This window comes from Rhinoderma darwinii, chromosome 9 (assembly GCF_050947455.1).
Source record: "Rhinoderma darwinii isolate aRhiDar2 chromosome 9, aRhiDar2.hap1, whole genome shotgun sequence".
Lineage (NCBI taxonomy): Eukaryota > Metazoa > Chordata > Amphibia > Anura > Rhinodermatidae > Rhinoderma > Rhinoderma darwinii.
The window spans coordinates 18,023,872-18,047,175 of record NC_134695.1 but is presented as its reverse complement, the minus strand read 5'-3'; the positions used below and the strand labels follow the sequence as shown (position 1 = coordinate 18,047,175).

Below are 23,304 nucleotides of genomic sequence, written 5' to 3'. Positions count from 1 at the left end.
CACACATATTTGGTATCCCCATGCTCAGGAGAAGTGGAAGAATGTGAAAGGAGATGAATTTTGGCCATGGTCTATGCCGTGTGTGAAAAATGCTGGTATAAACTGACGCATTTGCTAAAAAATTGCTAATTTTATTTTGATCCATCTTATTCAAGAAACTTTCAGAAGAAAACTGGACTGTCTAAAAATATGATAAACCCCTTGAAGAAAACCTTGTGGGGTCTACTTGCGTGAATGAAGTCATTTATGGGGTGATTCTAATGTTTCAGCAGCATTACGCCCCCCAGAAAACAGTATGCGGCTATAAAATCAAATGCAAATTTCCTGGACCGAAAAGCCTCCTTTTATGCCAAGCCCTGGCACATGCCCGCACAGTGAATAAGGCACACATATTTGGTATCCCCATGCACGGGAGAAGTGGAAGAATGTGAAAGGAGATTAATTTTCTCCGTGGTCCATACCGTGTGTGAAAAATGCTAGCATAAACTGGCGCAATTGCTAAATTCTTGCATTTTTTTCCAATTTTGCCCACTTTAGAGAAAAAAAAAAAAATTATATATACTGACAAATAGTCATCTAAAGAAGCGCATAGCAAAATTGTGAAATTTGCTCTGGTCATTTAGCTGTAAAACAGCCTAGTCCTTAACCGGTTAAAGAGGCTCTGTCACCAGATTTTGCAACCCCTATCTGCTATTGCAGCAGATAGGCGCTGCAATGTAGATTACAGTAACGTTTTTATTTTTAAAAAACGAGCATTTTTGGCCAAGTTATGACCATTTTTGTAGTTATGCAAATGAGGCTTGCAAAAGTCCAAGTGGGTGTGTTTAAAAGTAAAAGTCCAAGTGGGCGTGTATTATGTGCGTACATCGGGGCGTTTTTAATACTTTTACTAGCTGAGCGTTCTGATAAGAAGTATCATCCACTTCTCTTCAGAACGCCCAGCTTCTGCCAGATCACGCTGTGACGTCACTCACAGGTCCTGCATCGTGTCAGACGAGCGAGGACACCGGCACCAGAGGCTACAGACGATTCTGCAGCAGCATCAGCGTTTGCAGGTAAGTAGCTACATCGACTTACCTGCTAACGCTGATGCAGAATCAACTGAAGCCTCTGGTGCCGATGTGTCCTCGCTCGTCTGACACGATGCAGGACCTGTGAGTGACGTCACAGATCTGCACTGCCAGAAGCTGGACGTTCTGAAGAGAAGTGGATGATACTTCTCATCAGAGCGCCCAGCTAGTAAAAGTATTAAAAACGCCCCAATGTACGCACATAATACACGCCCACTTGGACTTTTACTTTTAAACACACCCACTTGGACTTTTGCAAGCCTCATTTGCATAACTACAAAAATGGTCATAACTTGGCCAAAAATGCTCGTTTTTTTTAAATAAAAACGTTACTGTTATCTACATTGCAGCGCCTATCTGCTGCAATAGCAGATAGGGGTTGCAAAATCTGGTGACAGAGCCTCTTTAATGAACAAGCCATTTTTCAAGTTTTTTCCATCACCACATTCAAAGCGCTATAACTTTTTTATTTTTGCGTCGACATAGCTGTATAAGTTCTTGCTTTTTGCGGGACAAGTAATTTTTAATAGCACCATTTTGGGGTACATGGAATTTATTGATTACGCTTTGTTAAGAGAAAAAAACCCCAGCCATTTCGCCACACTTTTTCGTGTTCTAAATTTACGCCGTTTACCGTGTGGTATAAATAACACAATAACTTTATTCAGTGGGTTGTTGCAATTGCAACAATACCAAATTTGTATAGTTTTTGTATGTTTTACTACTTTTACACAATGAAAACACTTTTTTTTCAAAATTATTTGTTTTTGTGTCTCCATATTTGAAGAGCCATAACTTTTTTATTTTTTCACCGGTTCAATTGTATGAGGGCTTTTTTTTTTTTGCACAACGACTTGTAGTTTTTATCGGTACTATTTTGGAGTAGATGCGACTTTTTGATCACTTTTTAATCGCTATTTTTTTTTAAAATCCAGCCATAAAAAAAAAAATCAATTTTTGCATGTTTTTTTACGACGTTCACCGTGTGGGTTAAATATATACACACACACATATATATATATATATATATATATATATATATATATATATATATATTACACATACACGCATATACACACACACACACACACTCACACATATAAATATCTACACATATAAATATTGTGGTCAATGTTACCTACTCTAAATGTTCCCTGGTTATAGGTGGTGTAGCCCAGGGTTCCGTGCTGGGACCACTAATATTCAACTTCTTTATTAATGATATAGAGGATGGGATTAATAGCACTATTTATATTTTTGCAGAGGACACCAAGCTATGTAGTAATGTTCAGTCTATGGAAGATGTTCGTGAATTGCAAGGGGATTTAAACAAACTAAATGTTTGGGCGTCCACATGGCAAACGTACGTGGCAGACCGAGAGGCCATTGTTAGGCCTCCAGTTGCCATAGTAACGATCGTCATCCTCACGATCACATTGTGTCCATGCCGATCCCTACAAACCACTAAGATGCTGCGATCGCGGCATCTAGGGGGTTAATGGAAGGGATCGTAACTAGCTCCGTTCCCTGCCGTTACAGCAGACACCCGCAGCTGATATCGTAGGCTCAGCACCTGAGCCTGCACCATCTCCTTTTTGCGGCCGGAATCCTTTTAGGCCCTGCCTCCGGGCGGGACCTAGCAGGCTTGTACTTGGCAGACAGGAGGCCATTGCATTGCGGGGTTCTGATCTGCTAGGAAGCAACATAGATGCAGCGCTCGCTTTTGAGCGCTGATTATAAAGGGTTAATCGGCCGGATCGGAGGCTAGCTCCGGTTCTGGCCTTGCCCCAGGTTGTCAGCTGTAATATGTAGCGGACACCCGCTGGCGATGGTGTGGGCTCAGCTCCTGAGCCCTCATTAGCAACCCCATGTACCAGTATGTTGTGTTGCGTTAAGTCCTTAACGACAAGTATTAGTACGTTGGATGTCGTTAAGGAGTTAACCAATGTAGGTCCATGTTATTTTGGGCCTTGAAGACCAGACATAGTTTAGCCATTTTTAGCACGTGTTAGATTAATTTATTACCCATAACTTTATTTGTTGGATTGTTGTGATTGTTTTTGAGGGTTTTTTTGTTACTAATGCAAGTTTTTTTTTTCTTTTATCATTTTTAAAAACATAATTCTAGTTTTTAGATAAAATTGTTAGGCTTAGAAATAAATGTTTCAATTCTAGTTAATATTTATGGTACTTCTATGTTTATATATTTAGGTGTTATACTATTTTTATATATTATGTGATATAAACATTTTTTTTTTTTAATGTTTATTAAAAAAAACTACATTTTTATATATCATATGTCGTACTTAAATAATTGGGTCTGGGGCTAGCGCTAGAAAAACAACTGGTGGGAGTAAATTTTATGGTCTTTTGTTTTTTTTGCATGCGCTATATTTGTCATCTATCTCAAGACCATTGGGGGACATTATTATGTTATATATTTTTCCCACTATACTGTGGCTCCACAGCAAGCCCAATTAAAGGGGAAATCCACCCAGTTATAGAGACAATGGTCACTGAAAGCTGTGCCAGGTGTAGTCAGACCATGCAGCTTCTTACTGCTACTGGCGACTATGTGATTAGACACAGGGGGATACTCTTTTACACACATTAAGACACAGGGGGAGGCTGTATGATGAAGCTAATTATCCATGCAGCGGGTGTAGTATTCACACTGGATTTGGGGAGGGGGGTTCGCTTTGGCTCATAAAAGGGCTCCCGAACTGGGACCCCTCTCTATGACATCTGATGAGACAACCCCCTTTAAGAAAGAAAGCTGGCAGGAAGGCCTGATTATCAGGAAGAGTTTTGTAGCGGCTGAAGCAACTTGTGACCATGATTACCTGAACCTGGGTTTGCACTTGTTGTATGTACTTTGTTCCACATTCATTTTCTTTTTAAGTTTAGTACATGCTAGCATGATGTGCATGTTACAGGTTAGCTAATGCACTACTAGGTGTACAGTACTCAAAACTTTTAATACATTTTTCATGTATCTTACCTACAGGCGAATCTGTCATCATTCGGACTCCAGTTGTGTGACAAAACCTATTACAGAGCGTTATTGCACACCACTTGTTGAATATCAAAGATTTGCTGCAATAAAGATCTAAAAAGAATGACAGATTATTAATTTCCAAAACATCATTCACTTTCAAAGGTAGAAGAGAAATTAAAAATAAAATACTTTGCCCATTAAAGGGGTTATCCCACGAACCCTCTTATCCTGCAAAGTACGGGCATACACATTGTAATAAAAAAATAAAAAAAAATAAAAAGGACTATGCAAACTCAGAGATAGCCTGCTCGCCAGAGAAGGGAGTACCCCCGCATTAACGATTAGTCCTGGCTGAGCAAAGAAACGGCGCATGCCTGTCCACCTCAGAACATTATAGGGGCAGTATAGGGTTAGTGCAGAAAGGGTAGGTGGCGCTCTAATAAGTTTATAAGTTGTATATCGAATGATAAACAGTTTTTGAATGGGTTTAAATACACAATATGGTTAAAATCTGCGGCGATATTTAGGTAAACACCAGGAGGGAATTTATCTGGTGCAGAAAAGGTCTTGTGGTGCCAAAACAGTGGAAACACCCCAAAAGTTACCCCATTTTGGAAACTACACCCCTCAAGGAATTATCTAGGTGTATAGTTAGCATTTTGACCACAGGTTTTTTGCTAAATATATTGGAATTGGTCTGTAAAAATTAAAATCTACTTTTTTCCTGAAAAAACATAGAAATGTTTAATATTTACGAGGAATAATGAAGAAAATCTCCCCAACATTTGTAAAGCAATGTCTCCTGATTACAGCAATATTCCATATGTGGTAATAAACTGCTGATTGGACCCACAGCAGGGCTCAGAAGGGAAGGAGTGCCATTTGGATTTTGGAGCATGAGGAAGGACGTGCTGTACGTCTGAAACGCGTAGGCACCGTACCCATATTTTCACCCTTGCATTCGGGAATGATCTTGTTTTAAATCATCCAAATAAAATTGGAACTACTTTCTATTTTAAATTTGACTGCGCTGGACCATCTACTTTTGTTCGTTCCTTCTGTCTACAACACCGTGAGCCGTCACGGAGATCCAGGCTCTGCATCAAGGTGAGCTGGAGGATTCCTCCCACAGGTTTTTTTTATGTCAGATTCTTTATGACATTCTTTTCCTACAACTTAGAAAATCCCTATTAGGACATATGGATATCGTAGAGGGGGGGAAACTCTCTCTCTCTGGAGGACCCGCCATGGCCATGCATTACATGATCGGCCATCCATTTAAACGGCTGATGTAAAATACATTTCCAGGTGCAGTCAGCTGATCACGAGGGTGCCTCTATTTAGAATAGGTTATATCTTTATGAGACAACCGATTAAAGTGAATAACAGATATATTTGCATATTTTCTATATAGAATTGCAGTTATACTCTGTTTTTATTTTGAATGCATACTGTATGCTAACAAATTATTTCTAATGTAGATGGCATTTCAAGATTTTCTACCGAGGATATTGGTGTCAACCTCTGAGGTGATCTGTAAAATCACTCAATAAATTGTTGCGACAACGACCAGTTAACAAAGAGTTCCTGAAAACAGTGGACTTAAAATAAAGCAGTGAGTTACATATAATCCATCAGCATTAGTGTTTAGAAACACAAGATGCTGACTTGTTCAGCTCCAAATATGTTCAGATCACTTACAACAAAGTGTACAATGAGACGGAGCCTGGGAATTGATATTTGGTAAATGTAAACATAGTTTACAGATTCTGATTTCATATATCCAAATATAGCCCATTCTATACATATTAATGCTGCTATTGCAAATTCAATTTGTATACAAACAGATGAGCTATAACATTCAGAATTGTAGACAAGGGAGTGACGTTAGAGGTAGTGTGAATGGCGTTTTTAAAGAACAGTTGTACATTTTAAAATTCTCAACAGCAACTTCTTATTTTTTAAGGAGAGAAGAAGGTGTGAAAGTCCAGTTAGCCACAAAAATAGAATTACGGACAACCTTAATCTAATAAATACGGATGACAACCATGCCAGATAAGAAACACAAATCTAAGCACAGGGGGAAATGGGTGCAGAAGGAAAGGGCACACACTACTGCAATACAAAATCCACGTGTAAAGGATCTGCCAGACACAGCTTGTGTGTCAGACGCCCATGGTTAATCAGTCTGCATCTGCTCCTAGGTCTGATAGAGTGAGTCGATCTGCTACCACTCAGGCTGGTAGTCTGAGGAGTGGGAGAACCTATCACAGCCTGGCCAGACGGAGCTAGCTCCCGCCCTCGGTCTATTTATAACTTCATTTTCTGCTCTTCCTTTGCCTGTGATTCTGTCTGGTTTCCTGGCTCTGCTGTTCCTGCTAGTACTATTGACTTCTGCTTCAAATTGACCCTGGCTTTACTGACTACACTCCTGCTCTGCGTTTGGTACCTCGTACACTCCTGGTTTGACTCGGCTCGTTCACTACTCTTGTTGCTCACGGTGTTGCCGTGGGCAACTGCCCCATTTCCCTTAGCTTCTGTGTACCCTTGTCTGTTTGTCTGTCGTGCAATTATTGAGCGTAGGGACCGTCGCCCAGTTGTACGCCGTCGCCTAGGACGGGCCGTGCAAGTAGGCAGGGATTGAGTGGCGGGTAGATTAGGGTTCACCTGTCTGTCTCCCTACCCCGACATTACACAACGGCAAAGAAAGTATGTTAATATAGGTTTGTCCCAACTTTGTACCTAGAATGCGGACATGGAAATGGTAAACAGTGTAATATATATAGTCAAGTACACAAGAGCGACAGCTGTGAAGGGGGGTCCTGAGTGGGGGAAACACCTTTTCCGACATTCATATACTTTAATGGGGCAGAAGAACAGGAGTTACCCAATAGAACAACCTATTTAATACAGGCTATTTAAAAGGGGTTTTCCCAAGAACAAAAAAGAAATATATATATATATATATATATATATATATATATATATATGCCCAAACTGGTCAAATAATAAACATCATTTGCAACTTTCTTTATCATTCGAATGCTGCCGCTGTTCAGGAACCCTGGCCAGTCTGCGTGATGTCACATGAGTGGGCTGGCCTATAATGACCATTGCAGTGACATGTCAGCCATAGTGAGAACACTAAAGAGGGCTGTGACTTGCTGGCAGGTTCACATTACATCTAGTCCCTATGGAGCGATGAATTCTGGAGGTTAGAATATTGAGGAGTTCAATACTATATAACCCTCACCCCGAAAACCCCTTTGAAGAAACAGTGTTAGAAAAATGTTGCTAGAACTGATTCTATGGAAAAACTGGTCACGGTACCGCAAGTAAAAACGGACAACAGTGGAGGAAAAACCGTGACCAATCTGCAATGTTTAGGTTTGGATGGAGTGGTCATTTAATTCATGAAAGTTTTGGAAGGGATAAGGTTATGTAGGTTAGGATGCAAGATAAATCACAAATTTAATTTTGAGAAAATAATTTTGTACCATATATGCCAGACACCGAGAACAAACATGTTAAAGATGCTGCAACAAAGTCTGAAGAAATAAATGCATACTGGCGACAAAGGAAAGTGTAAACATACTTGTGGAATGACTCTCCCTGCAAATTTTTCTGCATTCAATCTCATTACTAATCTCAGAAACCTCCTGCAGATGGACTGCATTCTCTGCCGAATTCTTAATCCTGCTGTCAGATAGGCACAGACTCACTGACCAGAGCAGTGCAAGTGTCTTCCACATCATAGCTGAATTCTGCAGTCATCCACGGTAAGTCTGTTTCAGAGAAGCATGACCTTTAAAAAAAGACAAACAAGCATTTACATACATTGTGACAATCGGCAATACCATATTATTCATAGTGCACTGTATATGTAGTATAGTCAAGTCAAATCATAGTTTGAGTAGACACCAGAGGGTTAGCCAGAATCATTTGTGTTGAAGTGACCTATGAACGCTAAATTAAAAAAAAAGGTCTTTACAGGTAGCAACCAGAGCACCATTACGAGTATAAAGTACAGCCGTACCCATGCCACAGGGGGAGGCCGCATGACAAGGGAAATAGGAAGGGGAGTAGCCGAGGGACACTGGGAGGAACTGAGGGACACGAGGTGAAGTCAGATGGAGCTCTGGTTTGAGAGCCAGTTTGACCGGAAAGAGAACACAGAGCAGTTGTACAACTGCTCGCTCCTGCACCCGGCCTTCTCCAGTGTTTATTTCATTACACAGCTGCTGGAGCAGCTCCATTCACTGGCCGGCGAGCAGGGTTCGGATTGGCTTAGAGCCCAGCTCGCCGGTCTGGTAGGCGGCCCAGCGGGGCCTAGTGAGCTTGCGCCCTTGGCGAAGGTTGTGCATGGGGGAAGAGACTAGGGGTGAGAAGAGATCACCACTAGGATCTCCAAAAAACAGTGTGTCTGCAGCAGTCCAGGGGGTTGCGGCCGCCATCCAGATTGCGCCGGACCATGGGAGTGGTGATCAGGCTCAGAGTGGGGAGCCCCTACAGGGACCATGTAGGCGGGGATTCTGGGCCATCTCCTCCAGGCCTCGGTCTGGCTGGAATCCCACTTCCCTGCTGGATCCCGCAGTGGCAGGGGGACCAATCCTCTTGAGGCGGGGGACGACCCATGGATCACCAGGATCCACAGCGGGTTGGCCTGGCGATGCTCAGGTCGGACGGCCCGCCTATTTGCATGAGAGCAGTTCCAGGACCTACCGTCAGCCAGTCGGTGGTCGTGCGGTGCAACGGTGCCCATCTAGCTCAGCGGCAGAGAGACAATGGCCGTTCTAGCTCAGACGGAGTGTAGCAGGAGCTGGGTTAGACTTCTGGTTTTGTGACGCAAGCACCGGTGGACTTGGAGGAACTTTGGGATGGATGACTGGATGATCCTGTTCTTCTGGCTGGTGGGATCACAGCTCCTGCGCAGCCTGGTTAGTCCTTATTTTTTCCTTATTCAATTCCTGCCATATTTGGGACCCTGAGGTTGTGAAGTCCCTGTGTGGTGTAGTTAGGGGATCTGGGGTAGTGCGGGTCGTGAGGATAGTGAAAAAGTGTTCGCGAATTGTTGAGCAGCGTGCGGGAGTTGCTGTCACGGTGCCAGCACTATGGCTTAGCAGGGGGGGGGGGGTGTCACCGATCTCTCCTTAGACAGGAACTCGAGGGCAGTCGTCCCCGGGGAGATAGGTCATTAACAAGTGCGTCGGGAGTCCAAGGTGGTGGTGTCTGTACAAACGGACAAAGACTCGGAAGTCGATCGGGTCCGTTTTTATGATAGGGCAAAGGGGGAGTGTATGTGTGTTTCGAAGGCCCCCTTAGGGATCATTTGTAGGAGCTGTTGGGTTTGGCAATGGAAGTTTTTTGTACTTCAGCGTATGAGGCAGTTGTGTTTAGGGTGGCTTTTTTTCAGTGCGTTTCGGGTAGGGGGAGTTGGTGTCCCCCAGAGGATCACGGCCAGGTGGTCTGTTGGGGGAGTACGTAGTGCTGATGAACCAGAGGGTGAAGTTCCGGATTCGGCGCTCTAAGAAGGATCAGAGGGGGAAACTGGACAACCGAAACTGGAAAGTGTTGGAGGTGGTTCATGGTGCGCTCATGTGTCCTGTCTGCTCCCTCTTGGCTTACTGTAGGGATAAACTCTTAGCTGGTCCCTTCCTTACGGCATGCGATGGTGCGTTTTAGTCTCGTTATCAATTTCTGGTTGTTTTTTTTTTTAAATGTTTGATTTATGTCGGTCTCGACAGTAGGGCTCTTGCTCTACATTCTTTCCGGATAGGAGCTGCTACAGACGCGGCTGGGTGGGGGCTAGGGCCGGATGCGGTGAATCATATTGGAAGGTGGGAATCGCAGGGTTTCCGTTCACATGTTCGCCCTCATTTCCTTGTATAAATAGGGTTTATAGTTTTTAATTTGTTTTTTTGTCTAAGGAATAATGTTTGTTGCTAATCATTTTCAGTTTTATTCTTTCAGGTCCTTCCCTGTGCCAGACATGCATTTTTCTATACTCCTAAGTCCATTGTGGGGCAGTGCGAGAAGATGTTTGCCCGGACAGGCGGCAGCTTTGTTTTCCTAGATCAATGGCTATATTGCACTGGCTCAGATTCCGAAGCATGGGGTGGGGGAGGCGTATTTTCACCACTACGTGCTGCTGGATAGGGTACCGTATGTCCTTGCGTTGCATGTTGGGAAGGAACGATCTAGGAGTCAGGCCTTTCCGCGAGTTGATCAGGGACATCCGGTACGATTTGCTTAGGCTGTGGTCACTTTGTCCCCATGATTATGGTATGGTCGGAAATTGTGCATCGTAGGTCGTGGAGGGCTGTCAGGTCAGTAGTAGGGATTAATAAGGCTCGTGTGAAGGTGAATCGGGCTGTCATTTGTGGTGAGGAATGGTGGTGTGTTTGGCCGGCATTACGATTCTGAAGATGGCCTATGCAATTTCTGGTTGGCTGATGGTGTGCATTTGAATGCGGTGGGGATTGATTTGTGGGCATTGCGGATCCAGGAGGGAATTGAGCGTGCAATCTTATTGCTGGGGAATTTGCATACTTTAGGTGGTCAAGGTGTGCTTGTGGCAGGTTTTTTTGGGGGGGGTCCTTGGAGTTGGTTAAAATAGGTGGGGGAAGGATTCATAGTGGGTTTGGTCCCTCCCAAATTTATACGTTATGGGGGATCTGGCTTATTTGGGCTCCTGCTGGGTGGGGTCCCAAGGAGAAAAAGATGCAAATTTTAGAAATCTGCGGTTGGTCACGCTGCCCCTGCGCCTGTTGTAGTAATAGCTGTGTGTAAAATAGAGATATAGGCAGAGTGGCACCGGATCCTTTTCTTAGCTTGAAGGACCTCCTCATTTTTCCATAGGGTTGAATGGTTTTCAAGTGAATGTTGTCTGTACGGGTTTTCGTGAAAAAGTTACGTTTGTCACTTTTTAAATCAAATGTTTATTGATTTTCAAAAGTTTTACAGTACAGAAACAAAACTGAACATATAGAACACTCCCCTGACCTTCCGTCCAGGCACAATCACACATGACAAAACATATTAATACATGTTCCAAATATCAAAAAATTAATCCACAAGAGAAAATTTACAGTACATTTGGGACGTACTCAAGGTACTTCAAGGCATTCATAATCTTATTCCACACCGTATACATATCTGAGCAGGGTAGAGTAAGCCTCACTTATAGAACACAGATTATAGAAATAGGGATCATAGCCATTATCTTGCCAGCATCAAAGGTGTAAGTTCTAACATACTTAGCCATGGTCCCCAAATGGATTACATTTTTAAGTAGCATTACGTTTGACATAAATTTTTTTCCAGTATAATCATTGTATTCACTTTAGCAATGAACTCACTCCTAGTCGGCGGGGCGCCTTGTTTTCAGTGTAATGCAATAAGTTTTCTTGCTATGTAAAGCAATCTTGAGACAGCAAGCCTACCCAATATGTATCGGTACGTGTGTAACGCAACCTAAGACACATTACAGAGGAGTCCCCTGAAGTGTGATCCCATGAGTCATTAATCAGCTTCACTAGTGCAGACCAATAGGATATTAAAGGTGTACACGACCATAACATATGAATATGATCAGCTCCCTCTTCCGAACATCTGGGACAGGCAGAGTCACCGAACTCTCCAATATCAAAGAGAAATTTAGGTGTTTTATACACTCTATTAATAACTTATAATTGTGAGAGGCGCCCAGCCTCACTAGGAGAAATGTTCGGGACGGCTTCCATTATAATCGGACCACTGATCTTCAGAAATGGGGCCCATATTACGTTCCCCTTTTACGAGAGGCAAGCGTGAGATCCTAGAATTTTCCTAGAAATAATTGATAAATGGTGGAAACAGCACCAGAGGTGTCGCTCCCAGTATGCAGTATAGCCAACAGACCGTCTGAGTGTATAGTCACATCTGTGAGTTTACGATGAGTATCGTATACATGTCTGTTCTGCAAATACTGATAAAAACAACTATGCGACAGGTCAAATTTATCTTGAAATCGGTGGATACGTTTTAAACGTTGCATCATGCAGTAGCTGCGACAATCGAGAAATGGCAGCTGACCTCCACCGCAGGAAGCCCTCAAGGGAAAATAACTCCTGCATTGCCCAAGATAGGCATAAAAGCTGTACCCTCACCTATAGCTTTAATTGATCTTGCCCTTTCACAGACCTGAAGCATAAGAGTAAAGATGGGTATGTTCTTTTCCAAAAGCAAAGATTTTCCGGCCTCTAAAACGCAGCAGGGAGGCAGCTGACATTGCGCACCGAGTACGGCCTGACGACCTCTGGCGACATCCAGTATGTGAAACAGGCCTGTGATTCCTCTCTTATAAATTGCTACTCTTGAATGTTTGTGTACTTTTCTTGATGCTGAAACGACGCTGGGTATAAAGACCTCGATGACTTAGAACACACTAGTCAGGAAGAACCAGACTTTGAGATGCCTCAACCAAGTGTTACTGGAATGGTATACTGCTGTATATAATATATACCCACCTGAGCCTGCCTGCTGTATAATATATATGCTGTATGCACACCCCCTGGCTCTAAACCTTCTGTATACTAGTAGTATACAGCAGACTCCGGGGGTATATTATATAATAGTAGTATACAGCAGGCTCAAAAGATAAACATTAACTCAACAGTGTAGCATGTAAATAGGGGGCGTGGCATGCAAAAAGAAGTGTGGTCTAAATTATCATAATTGGGGTTGCATGTTCAATTTATCATGATTTTGATATAGGTCATAATCGTCCAGCCCTAATTAAAGGGCAACTAAACCTTCAGAAAACTTCTGACATGACATAGTGATATATCAGAAGTTTTGATCGGTGGGGGTCCGAGCACGGAGACCCCCCCCCCCCCCCCATCGCTAAAGCGAAGCAGCAGAATCGCTAGGGGTGAGCGCTAAGCCGCTTGATCTCTGATCGGCTTTTCTCGGAAAGGCGAGCAGTTGGTGTACAGACTCAATAGAAAGTCTATAGGCCTGTACACAAACTGCTCGGAAACTAAGCTGCGAAGCCCAGCAGCGCCCTTCTGCTGCTTCGCTTTAGCGATCGGTGGGGGTCTCAGTGCTCGGACCCCCACTAATCAAAACTTCTGGCATTTCACTATGACATGTCAGAAGTTTTCTGAAAGTTTAGTTATACTTTAATAGAAATAAAAATTGGAGTAAAGTGTGATAAATTTATTAAGAGGTAAAAGCCTCTTAACCCCTTCTAGACATTTGACGTAAGGCTACTTCATAGCCGGGTAGAGGGAAGTATGCGGAACAATGCGGGTGTCAGCTGTATGTTACAGCCGACATTTCACAGTAACGAGCAGGATCCCGCTCATTTAACCCTTTAAATGCCATGGTCAATTGCGACCGCGGCATATAAATATAGTTAGAAAGAGGGGGCAACCCCCACTAGCAGCTCATAGCACCCTCCACGCAATGCAATGGCGGGGTGGCGATGGTTGCTATGGCAGCCTGGGAGGAATAATGAAGGCCCCCAGGTCTGTCATCTTTGTGCTCCCATTAAGCTCTGCCTCATTTAAAAATGTAAACACCAGAATCGCTATATTTTTAGTCACCTCACCTCCCACAAAAAAAAAAAAAAAAAAAAAAAAAAGGAATAAAAAGTGAAAAATAACTCGCATGTACCCTAAAATGGTAGCATTTAAAACTACAGCTTATCCTGCAAAAAATAAGCCCTCCTACCGCTTAATCGATGGAAAAATGACAAAGTTATGGCTTTTAGAAAGTGGGGAGGAAAAAAAAAATGAAAATCTGAAAATTGTTTAAGACTGGAAGGTGTTAAAAATGTGTCACATATTTCAGCCAGGCCAAGCACCATTGTGGCGCAAGGACCATTACCATGCGCCATACATACCCCTCCAAAAATAAAAAGCACACTCATCTACCGTCCGAGTCCCTTCATCATTCCAGAGCGGCTCATACAAGGTCCTGATAACAAGCAGCGTCAGGGCCTTATATGCAATGCAGCACTTGATCAATGCTGCAGCGCATACGACGTTCTGACGCTGCCTGGCGTCATTGCATTGTATGAGCTGTGCTGGAATGATGAGGGAGCCTGAGGGGAGAAGAGGAGCGGCGACGTGAGTAGTGTGTATATATATTTATAGACACTATTATATAGTGGGGTATTTAAACAAGGGCTGAGGAGGGAGGTCAATGTAGAAAAAAAAAGGGGTAGTCAGGTTAGAGAGGGGTCAGACTATATTGGTGGGGGGGGAGAAACATCCTGTTGTCTAGTCCTCTCCCCACAGTCTAAGGCAGGGGTGGGCAAACTTTTTGACTCGCGGGCCACAATGGGTTCTAAAATTTGACAGAGGGGCCGGGCCAGGAGCATTTGGAGGGAGTGTTTGGGCCGGATATACTAAAGCATTAAATGTAGTGTGTGCAAACCTCATAGCACCTACACATACAGCCGTTGATCGGACTTCAGTGAAGAAGTATTTTGTTAAAGTGAAATAAAGAGAAATACGCGCCACATTAACAACGGTCAATGTGTTTTGAGTGCGCCATCTATTGGGAAAACGTGGGCATTGCAGGGAAAGGGGAAAAAAAAAAGGAGGTTTTTACTATAATTTGGACAAGTTCAGCGGGCCGGATTAAAAAGCCTAACGGGCCGTATGTGGCCCGCGGGCCGTAGTTTGCCCATGTCTGGTCTAAGGAGATCCTTTTTTACAAAACAGCAGTGTAAATAAAAATGCCCAAATAATGTCAAATCACATTTCTGATAATAAAAGTGAAAAAGGCAAGTTAAAGTGTATGTTCACAAATGCCAGAAGTCTAGCAAGCAAAATAGGGAAGCTGGAGGCCTTGGTACTGGAAGAAAATATAGATATAGTTGGCGTTGCTGAAACATGGCTGGACTCTTCACATGACTGGGCTGTAAATCTACAGGGTTTGATACGGTTTCTGAAAGACAGGACAAATAGGAAAGGCGGTGGTGTATGTCTGTATGTGAGAAGTGATATGAAGGCGAGTGTGAAAGAGACAATAGTGGGTGAATCCTGTGAGGAGGTTGAAACCTTGTGGGTGGAACTAGAAAGGGAGGTAATCACTGAAAAATTACATTTGGTGTAATCTATAGACCCCCCAATATAACTGAGGAGTTGGAAGGTCAGCTATATAAAACAGATGGAGCGGGCTGCACAGGCGGGTACTGTAGTGATAATGGGAAATTTTAATTTACGTGATATTAATTGGTGTCATGGTTCGGCTTCAACTGTAAAATGGAGACATTTCCTCAACCTGTTGCAGGAAAATTTTATGGGCCAGTTTGTGGAAGACCCGACTAGAGGTGAAGCTCTGTTGGATCTGGTCATTTCTAATAATGCAGAGCTTGTTGTGAATGTCAATGTTCGTGAAAACCTTGGTAACAGTGATCACAATATAGTTATATTTTACCTATACTGTAAAAAACAAAAACACAGGCTGGGAGGGCAAAAACATTTAATTTTAAGAAGGCCAATTTCCCCAGGATGAGGGCTGCAATTCAGGATATAGACTGGGAAGAACTAATGTCAAATAATGGTACAAATGATAAATGGGAGATTTTCAAATGTACTTTGGGTAATTATAGTGCAAAATTTATTCCTATAGGTAACAAGTATAAAGAACTAAAGTTAAATCCCACATGGCTCACACCTTCTGTGAAAGGGGCAATACATGACAAAAAAAGGGCATTTAAAAAAATACAAATCTGAGGGTACATCTGTAGCCTTTGTAAAATATAAAGAGCTTAATAAAATCTGTAAAAATTTAATAAAATTAGCAAAAATACAAAATGAAAGGCAGGTGGCCAAGGATAGTAAAACAAATCCCCAAAAAATCTTCAAGTATATAAATGCAAAAAAGCCAAGGTCTGAACATGTAGGACCCCTAGATAATGGTAATGGGGAGTTGGTCACAGTGGATCAAGAGAAGGCAGAGTTACTAAATGGGTTCTTTAGCTCTGTATATACAACTGAAGAAAGAGCAGCTGGTCTAGCCGCTGCCAGTGCTGTTAATATATCAGTTGATATACTGAATTGGATGAATGTAGATATGGTCCAAGCTAAATTAAATTAAATAAATGTGCACAAGGCCCCGGGACCAGATGGGTTACACCCTAGAATTCTTAAAGGGCTTAGTTCAGTTATTTCTGTCCCCCTTTTCATAATATTCAGAGATTCTCTAGTGACTGGTATAGTGCCAAGGGACTGGCGCAGGGCAAAGGTGGTGCCTATTTTCAAAAAGGGCTCTAGGTCTTCCCCGGGTAATTATAGACCAGTAAGCTTAACATCCATCGTGGGGAAAATATTTCAGGGGCTATTGAGGGACTATATACAGGATTATGTGACAAAAAAAATAATATTACAAGTGACAGCCAGCAGTTTTACTAAGGACAGAAGTTGTCAAACTAATCTGATCTGTTTTTATGAAGAGGTGAGCAGAAGTCTAGACAGAGGGGCCGCTGTGGATATAGTGTTTTTGGACTTTGCAAAAGGCATTTGACACTGTCCCTCAGACGTCTAATGGGTAAATTAAGGACTATAGGTTTAGAACGTATAGTTTGTAATTGGATTGAGAATTGGTTCAAAGACTGTATCCGGAGAGTTGTGGTAAATGATTCCTACTCTGAATGGTCCCCAGTTATAAGTGGTGTACCCCAGGGTTCAGTGCTGGGACCACTATTATTCAACTTATTTATTAATGATAGAGGATGGGATTAATAGCTCTATTTCTATTTTTGCAGGTGACACCAAGATATGTAATATAGTTCAGTCTATGGAAGATGTTCGTGAATTGCAAGCGGATATAAACAAACTAAGTGTTTGGGCGTCCAGTTGGCAAATTAAGTTTAATGTAGATAAATGTAAAGTTATGCACCTGGGTACGAACAACCTGCATGCATCATATGTCCTAGGGGGAGCTACACTGGGGGATTTACTTGTTGAGAAGGATCTGTACTTGTAGATCATAAACTAAATAACAGCATGCAATGTCAATCAGCTGCTTCAAGGGCCAGCAAGATATTGTCGTGTATTAAAAGAGGCATGGACTCGCGGGACAGGGATGTAATATTACCACTTTACAAAGCATTAGTGAGGCCTCATCTAGAATATGCAGTTCAGTTCTGGGCTCCAGTTCATAGAAAAGATGCCCTGGAGTTGGAAAAAATACAAAGAGCAACGAAGCTAGTAAGGGGAATGGAGAATCTAAGTTATGAGGAAAGATTAAAAGAATGAAACCTATTTAGCCTTGAAAAAAGACGACTAAGAGGGGACACGATTCATTTATATAAATATATTAATGGCACATACACAAAATATGGTGAAATCCTATTCCATGTAAAACCCCCTCAAAAAACAAGGGGGCACTCGCTCCGCCTGGAGAAAAAAAGGTTCAACCTGCAGAAGCGACAAGCCTTCTTAAAGGGGTTTTCCGGAAGTAAAAAATTACATTCATTTAAATTAAACAATGAAAAATATATAACTTTACAATGTACTTACGTTTCATCAGATGGCTGTAGCGTCGTATATCCTCTTCCGTCACCGCCCCCTTAGTGACGCAAAATCTGCACTTCCTGTGCAGACCCGTCCATTTGGTCTGCTACCTTACTTCCGGTTTCCAGCTTTCACTGTACGGTTACGTCACAAATGACGTAACCGTACCACGTGCTTCTTTATCTGATTAGAGCATGCGTGGTTAACACTCCACCACGCATGCTCTGTGAAATTAGCAACGGAATATGAAGTTGCGGGAATAACGGCCGTTTCGGCAGTCTTCCCGACAGATGCAGGAGCTGTGACAGCTGCTGTCTTGTTCAGCAGCTGTCACAGCTCCTACAGCGGGGACCGATCGCTGTGTTCCCGCTGTTTAACCCCTTAAAAGCCGCGTTCAATAGAGATCGCGGCTTTTTAGGGGTTAAGTTACCATCGCCGGCCTGCTACACGATAGCGGCCGGCGATGGTTACTATGGCGTGCGGCTATGCCATAGACGGAAGCCTAGTGGGTCCTGACAACGTCAGGACCCACTATGCTTGCTGTCAGTGAGTAGCTGACAGTTCTAATACACTGCACTACGCATGTAGTGCAGTGTATTAGAATAGCGATCAGGGCCTCCTGCCCTCAAGTCCCCTAGTGGGACAAAGTAATAAAGTAAAAAAAAGTGTCAAAATAAGAAAATAAAAAAGTTTTAAAAGTGAAAAAAATCCCCTTTTTTTTCCCTTATCAGTCATTTATTATTAATAAAAATATCTAAATAAAAACTATACATAATTGGTATTGCCGCATCCGTAACGGCCTGAACTACAAAATTGTTTAGTTATTTATCCCGCACGGTGAACGCCGTAAAAGAAAATAATAATAAACCGTACCAAAATCACAATTGTTTGGTCACTTCACCTCCCCAAAAATTTATTAAAAATAGATCAAAAAGTCGCATGTACCTAAAAATGGTACTGATTGAAACTACAGTTCGTTACGCAAAAAATAAGTCCTCGCACGGCTTTATTGATGGAAAAATAATAAAGTTCTGGCTCTTAGAATAAGGTAACACAAAAAGTGAATGATTTTTTACAAAACGTATTTTATTGTGCAAACGCCATAAGACATAAAAAAAAAAACTATAAACATCATTATGGCACTCCGTTTGGATGTTTGTAAACAGAAAAGAACGTCTTGCTTTTCTGTTTTCATTCATCCTTTACAGTGCTGTTGCGCGAACCACGCTTGTCCCACGGAATTGCTTCCGTGCGACATGCGTTTTTTTCACACACCCATTGACTTCAATGGGTGCGTGATGCGCGAACAGCGCACAAATATAGGACGTCGTGCATTTCACGGAGCGGACATACGCTGCCTGAAAATCACGCACCTGGCTGCACGGCCCCATAGACTAACATAGGTCCCTGCGACGCGCGTTGCACGGACGTATAACACGCTCGTGTAAATGAGCCCTAATCGTATCGCCCCATAGAATAAAGTGAATGTCATTTATAGCGCACGGTGAACGCTGTAACAAAAATAGAATAAAAAAAACAATAATAGAATTGCTGTTTTTTAGTCACCACGCCACTTAAAAATAGAATAAAAACTGATCAAAAAGCCGCATGCACCCCAAGAAAACTACAATGAATTCCTCAAGGGGTCTAGTTTCCAAAATGGGGTCACCTTTTGGGGGTTTCCACTGTTTTGGTACCACAAGACCTCTTAAAACCGTTTAACCCCTTAATGACAAGGCCATTTTGCACGTTAATGACCAAGGATTATTTTTTGTTTTTTCACGGTCGCATTCCAAGAGTCGTAACTTTTTTTTTATTCTGTCGACATAGCCGTATAAGGGCTTGTTTTTTGCGGGACGAGTTATATTTTGTAATTGTACCATTTTTAGATGCTTATAATATATTGATTAACTTTTATTAACTTTATTTTCGGAGAGTATTGAAAATAAGCAGCTATTCCAGCATTGATTTTCACGTTATAAATTTACGCCATTTACTATGCAGCGTAACTAACATGTTAACTTTATTCTATGGGTCGGCACGATTATGGGGATACCAAATATGTAAAGGTTTTATATGTTTTTCCTACGTTTGCACAATAAAAAGCCTTTTAGAAAAAACGTACTTGTTTTTGCATCGCCTCATTCCAAGAGCTGTAACGTTTTTATTTTTCCGTCGATGTGGCCATACGTGGGCTTAATTTTTGCGGGACAATGTGTAGTTTTCATTAGTACTATTTTGGGGTACATAGGACTTATAGAATAATTTTTATTTAATTTTTTAGGGTGGAATGTGAAAAAAGAGCGAATTTTGCCGTTTTGTTGCGTTTTTTTGGGATGCCGTTCATTCGGCGGTTTAATTAATGTGTTAATTTTATTGTTCAAGTTGTTACGATCGCGGGGATACCATATATGTGCATGTGTGATTTGTTTTGACACTTTTACTAAATAAAACCACTTTTTGGGCAAAAAAAGTAGTTTTATTTGATTTTCACTGTAATTATTTTTTATTTTTTTTCAGCAACTTTATTTAACTGATTGACATTTTTTTTTTTTAGTCCCACCAGGGGACTTCACTATGCGATATGCCGATCGCGTATATAATGCTTTGGTATACTTCGTATACCAAAGCATTATTGCCTGTCAGTGTAAAACTGACAGGCAACCTGTTAGGTCATGCCTCCGGCATCGCCTAACAGGCAGATGCTGAAGACAGACCTGGGGGTCTTTGTTAGACCCCCGCTGCCATGGAAACCCGACGGCGACACGCGATTTCTTTGCGGGGGCGCCAATGGGTGACAGAGGGAGCTCCCTCCCTCTGTCAAACACATTAGATGCCGCTGTCACTATTGACAGCGGCATTTAATGGGTTAAACTGCCGGAATCGGAGCGCGCTTCGATTCCCGCAGTTGCAGCAGGAGCCAGGCTGTGTATAACAGCCGTGCTCCTGCCGCTGATCGCGTGGGTACAGTGACAGTACCCGCACGATTACAGGACGGATATATCCGTCCTCCTGCGCGAACAAGCAGCTGCTGAGGACGGATATATCCGCCCTTCGGCGTTAAGAGGTTAAAAACGCAGATATCCAGTGATTTCAGCTTGTGCCATCAGTAATAGAATGAGAGCACCAAAATGAAGACTGAGATTGCAGAAGTTAGTAGAACTGGGTGTAGTAGGCGGAGCAAGTGCACTGCTGCATGCACATTGCATGCTGGGACTAGAGCAGTGCATGCAGGGAGAGAAACACAGGAAGAGAAGAGGAATTAACCCCTTTAGGACACAGCCTGTTTTGGCCTTGTGGACACAGCCTATTTTTTCAAATCTGACATGTGTCACTTTATGTGGTAATAACTCCGGAATGTTTTTACCTATCCAAGCGATTCTGAGATTGTTTTCTCGTGACATATTGTACTTTATGTTAGTGAAAACATTTGGTCGATAAATTCAATATTTATTTGTGAAAAACTTCAAATTTTAGCAAAAATTGGCAAAAATTAGCATTTTTCTAAATTTAAATGTATTTGCTTGTGAAACAGATAGTAATACCACACAAAATAGTTACTAGTTAACATCCCCTATATGTCTACTTTATGTTTGCATCATTTTTGTTCACGTACTTTTATTTTTCTAGGACGTTACGAGGCTTAGAACTTTAGCAGCAATTTCTCATATTTTCAATAAAATTTCAATAGGCCATTTTTTCAGGGACCAGTTCAGTTCTGAAGTGGCTTTGAGGGCCTTATATATTAGAAAGTCCCCATAAATCCCCCCATTTTGAAAACTGTACCCCTCAAGGTATTCAAAACCACATTCAGAAAATATTTTAACCCTTTAGGCGTTTCACAGGAATTAAGGCAAAGTAGAGGTGAAATTTACAAATTTCATTTTTTTTGCCGAAATTCATTTGTAATAAAAAAAAATCTGTAACACAGAAGGTTTTACCAGAGAAACGCAGCTCAATATTTATTGCCCAGATTCTGCAGATTTTAGAAATATCCAACATGTGGCCCTAGTGTCCTAATGGACTGAAACACAGGCCGCAGAAGCAAAGGAGCAGCTAGTGGATTTCGGGGCCTCCTTTTTTTAGGAATGTATTTTAGGCACTATGTCAGGTTTGAGGAGGTCTTGTGGTACCTAAACAGCCGAAACCCCCCCAAAGTGACCCCATTTTGGAAACTACACCCCTCAAGGCATTTTTCTAGGGGTATAGTTAGAATTTTGACCCCACAGTTTTTTTGCAGAATTTAGTGGAATTAGTCTGTGAAGATGAAAATCACCTATTTTTCTGTGGAAACATAGAATTTTTTCATTTTTACAAGGAATAAAGGAGAAAAAGCACCCCAAAATTTGTAACGCAATTTCTCCCGATTACGGCAATACCCCATATGTGGTCGTAAACTGATGTTTGGACCCACAGCAGGGCTCAGAAGGGAGGGAGCGCCTTTTGGATTTTGGAGCGCAGATTTTGCTGGATTGGTTTTCAGTGCCATGTCGGGTTTGCAACGCCCCGGAGGGACCAAAACAGTGGAAACCCGCCAAAAGTGACCCCATTTTGGAATCTACACCCCTCAAGGAATTTTTCTAGTGGTATAGTGATCATTTTGGCCCCTCAGGATCTTTTTTAGAGCTAGGGTGACCAAAAAACAGCGATTTTGGCGCTTTAAATTCTTTATTTATTACAGCGTTCACCGTGCGCAATAAATTACGTTTTAATTTATTCTGCCGGTCGGTACGATTACGCCGATACCATATGTGTATAGTTTTTTTTACGTTTTGCAGCGTTTGCACAATAAAATTAAGTTTCTATAAAATAATTTATTTTCTGGGACACGCTATTCTGAGCCGTAACTTTTTTATTTTTTCGTCAAAAAAGCTGAGGGAGGTCTTGTTTTTTGCGGGACGGGTTGTAGTTTTTATTGGTACCATTTTGGGGTAAATGCGACTTTTTGATCACTTTTTATTCTATATCTTGGGAGGGGTGGTGACCAAAAAATAGCGATGCTGACAGTTTTCCGTTTATTTTGTTTGCGGCGTTCACCGTGCGGAAAAATTAACATTATAGTTTCATAGATTGGGTCGTTACGAACGCGGCAATACCAAATATGTGTACTTTTTTTTAACGTTTTCATTTTTTCCCTATAATAAATGACTTATTATAGGAAAACAAAACCATTTATTTTTACACTTCTATAAAACATTTTTATTAACTTTTTTTTACTTTTTACACTTTATATTTTTGTTTATTAACTTTTCTATTACTTTTTACACTTTCTTTTTTTGACCTGCAGCTTTGATCGCTGCTGGAATACATTTCACTACCTAGGTAGTGTAACGTATTCCAACTGTCAGTGTGACGTCACAGTCACTCTGACAGTTGGTCTACGAGGCTCAGCAGAGGCTGATCCTCATAGGCTGACATACATGGCAGACTTGGGGGCCGTTGTCTGGCGCCCGGGTGCCATCACAAGCATCAGAAGCCCCCACGATTGCATGGGGGCTGCTGATGCGCTACAAACCCGCTACATGCGGAGATCGCAATCGAGCCCCGCATGTAACGGGTTAATTGCCGAAATCAGCGGCGATGAGCCGCTGATCGGCAACACTGGTGAGTGTCAGCTGTCGGGGACAGCTGATCTCCAAGTTCCCGATGCACACTGTCGCCGACAGTGTGCATCGGGAACGGCACAGTGACTTTCTGTCACTCTGACAGGAAGCCTATCAGGACC

General features: G+C 42.2%; 1 protein-coding gene across 1 annotated transcript in view; it reads right to left on the bottom strand.

The window, feature by feature from the left end:
* Positions 1-23,304, bottom strand: part of LOC142660277 (uncharacterized) — a 99,904-nt gene that overhangs the window by 10,208 nt on the left and 66,392 nt on the right. The window contains exons 2-3 of the mRNA XM_075836865.1: positions 7,664-7,873; positions 4,072-4,179 (exon numbers count right to left, since the gene is read on the bottom strand). Of these exons, the coding sequence (XP_075692980.1) occupies positions 4,072-4,179; positions 7,664-7,823 (268 nt within the window). The 5' untranslated portion in view covers positions 7,824-7,873. The remainder of the gene's footprint in view (positions 1-4,071; positions 4,180-7,663; positions 7,874-23,304) is intronic.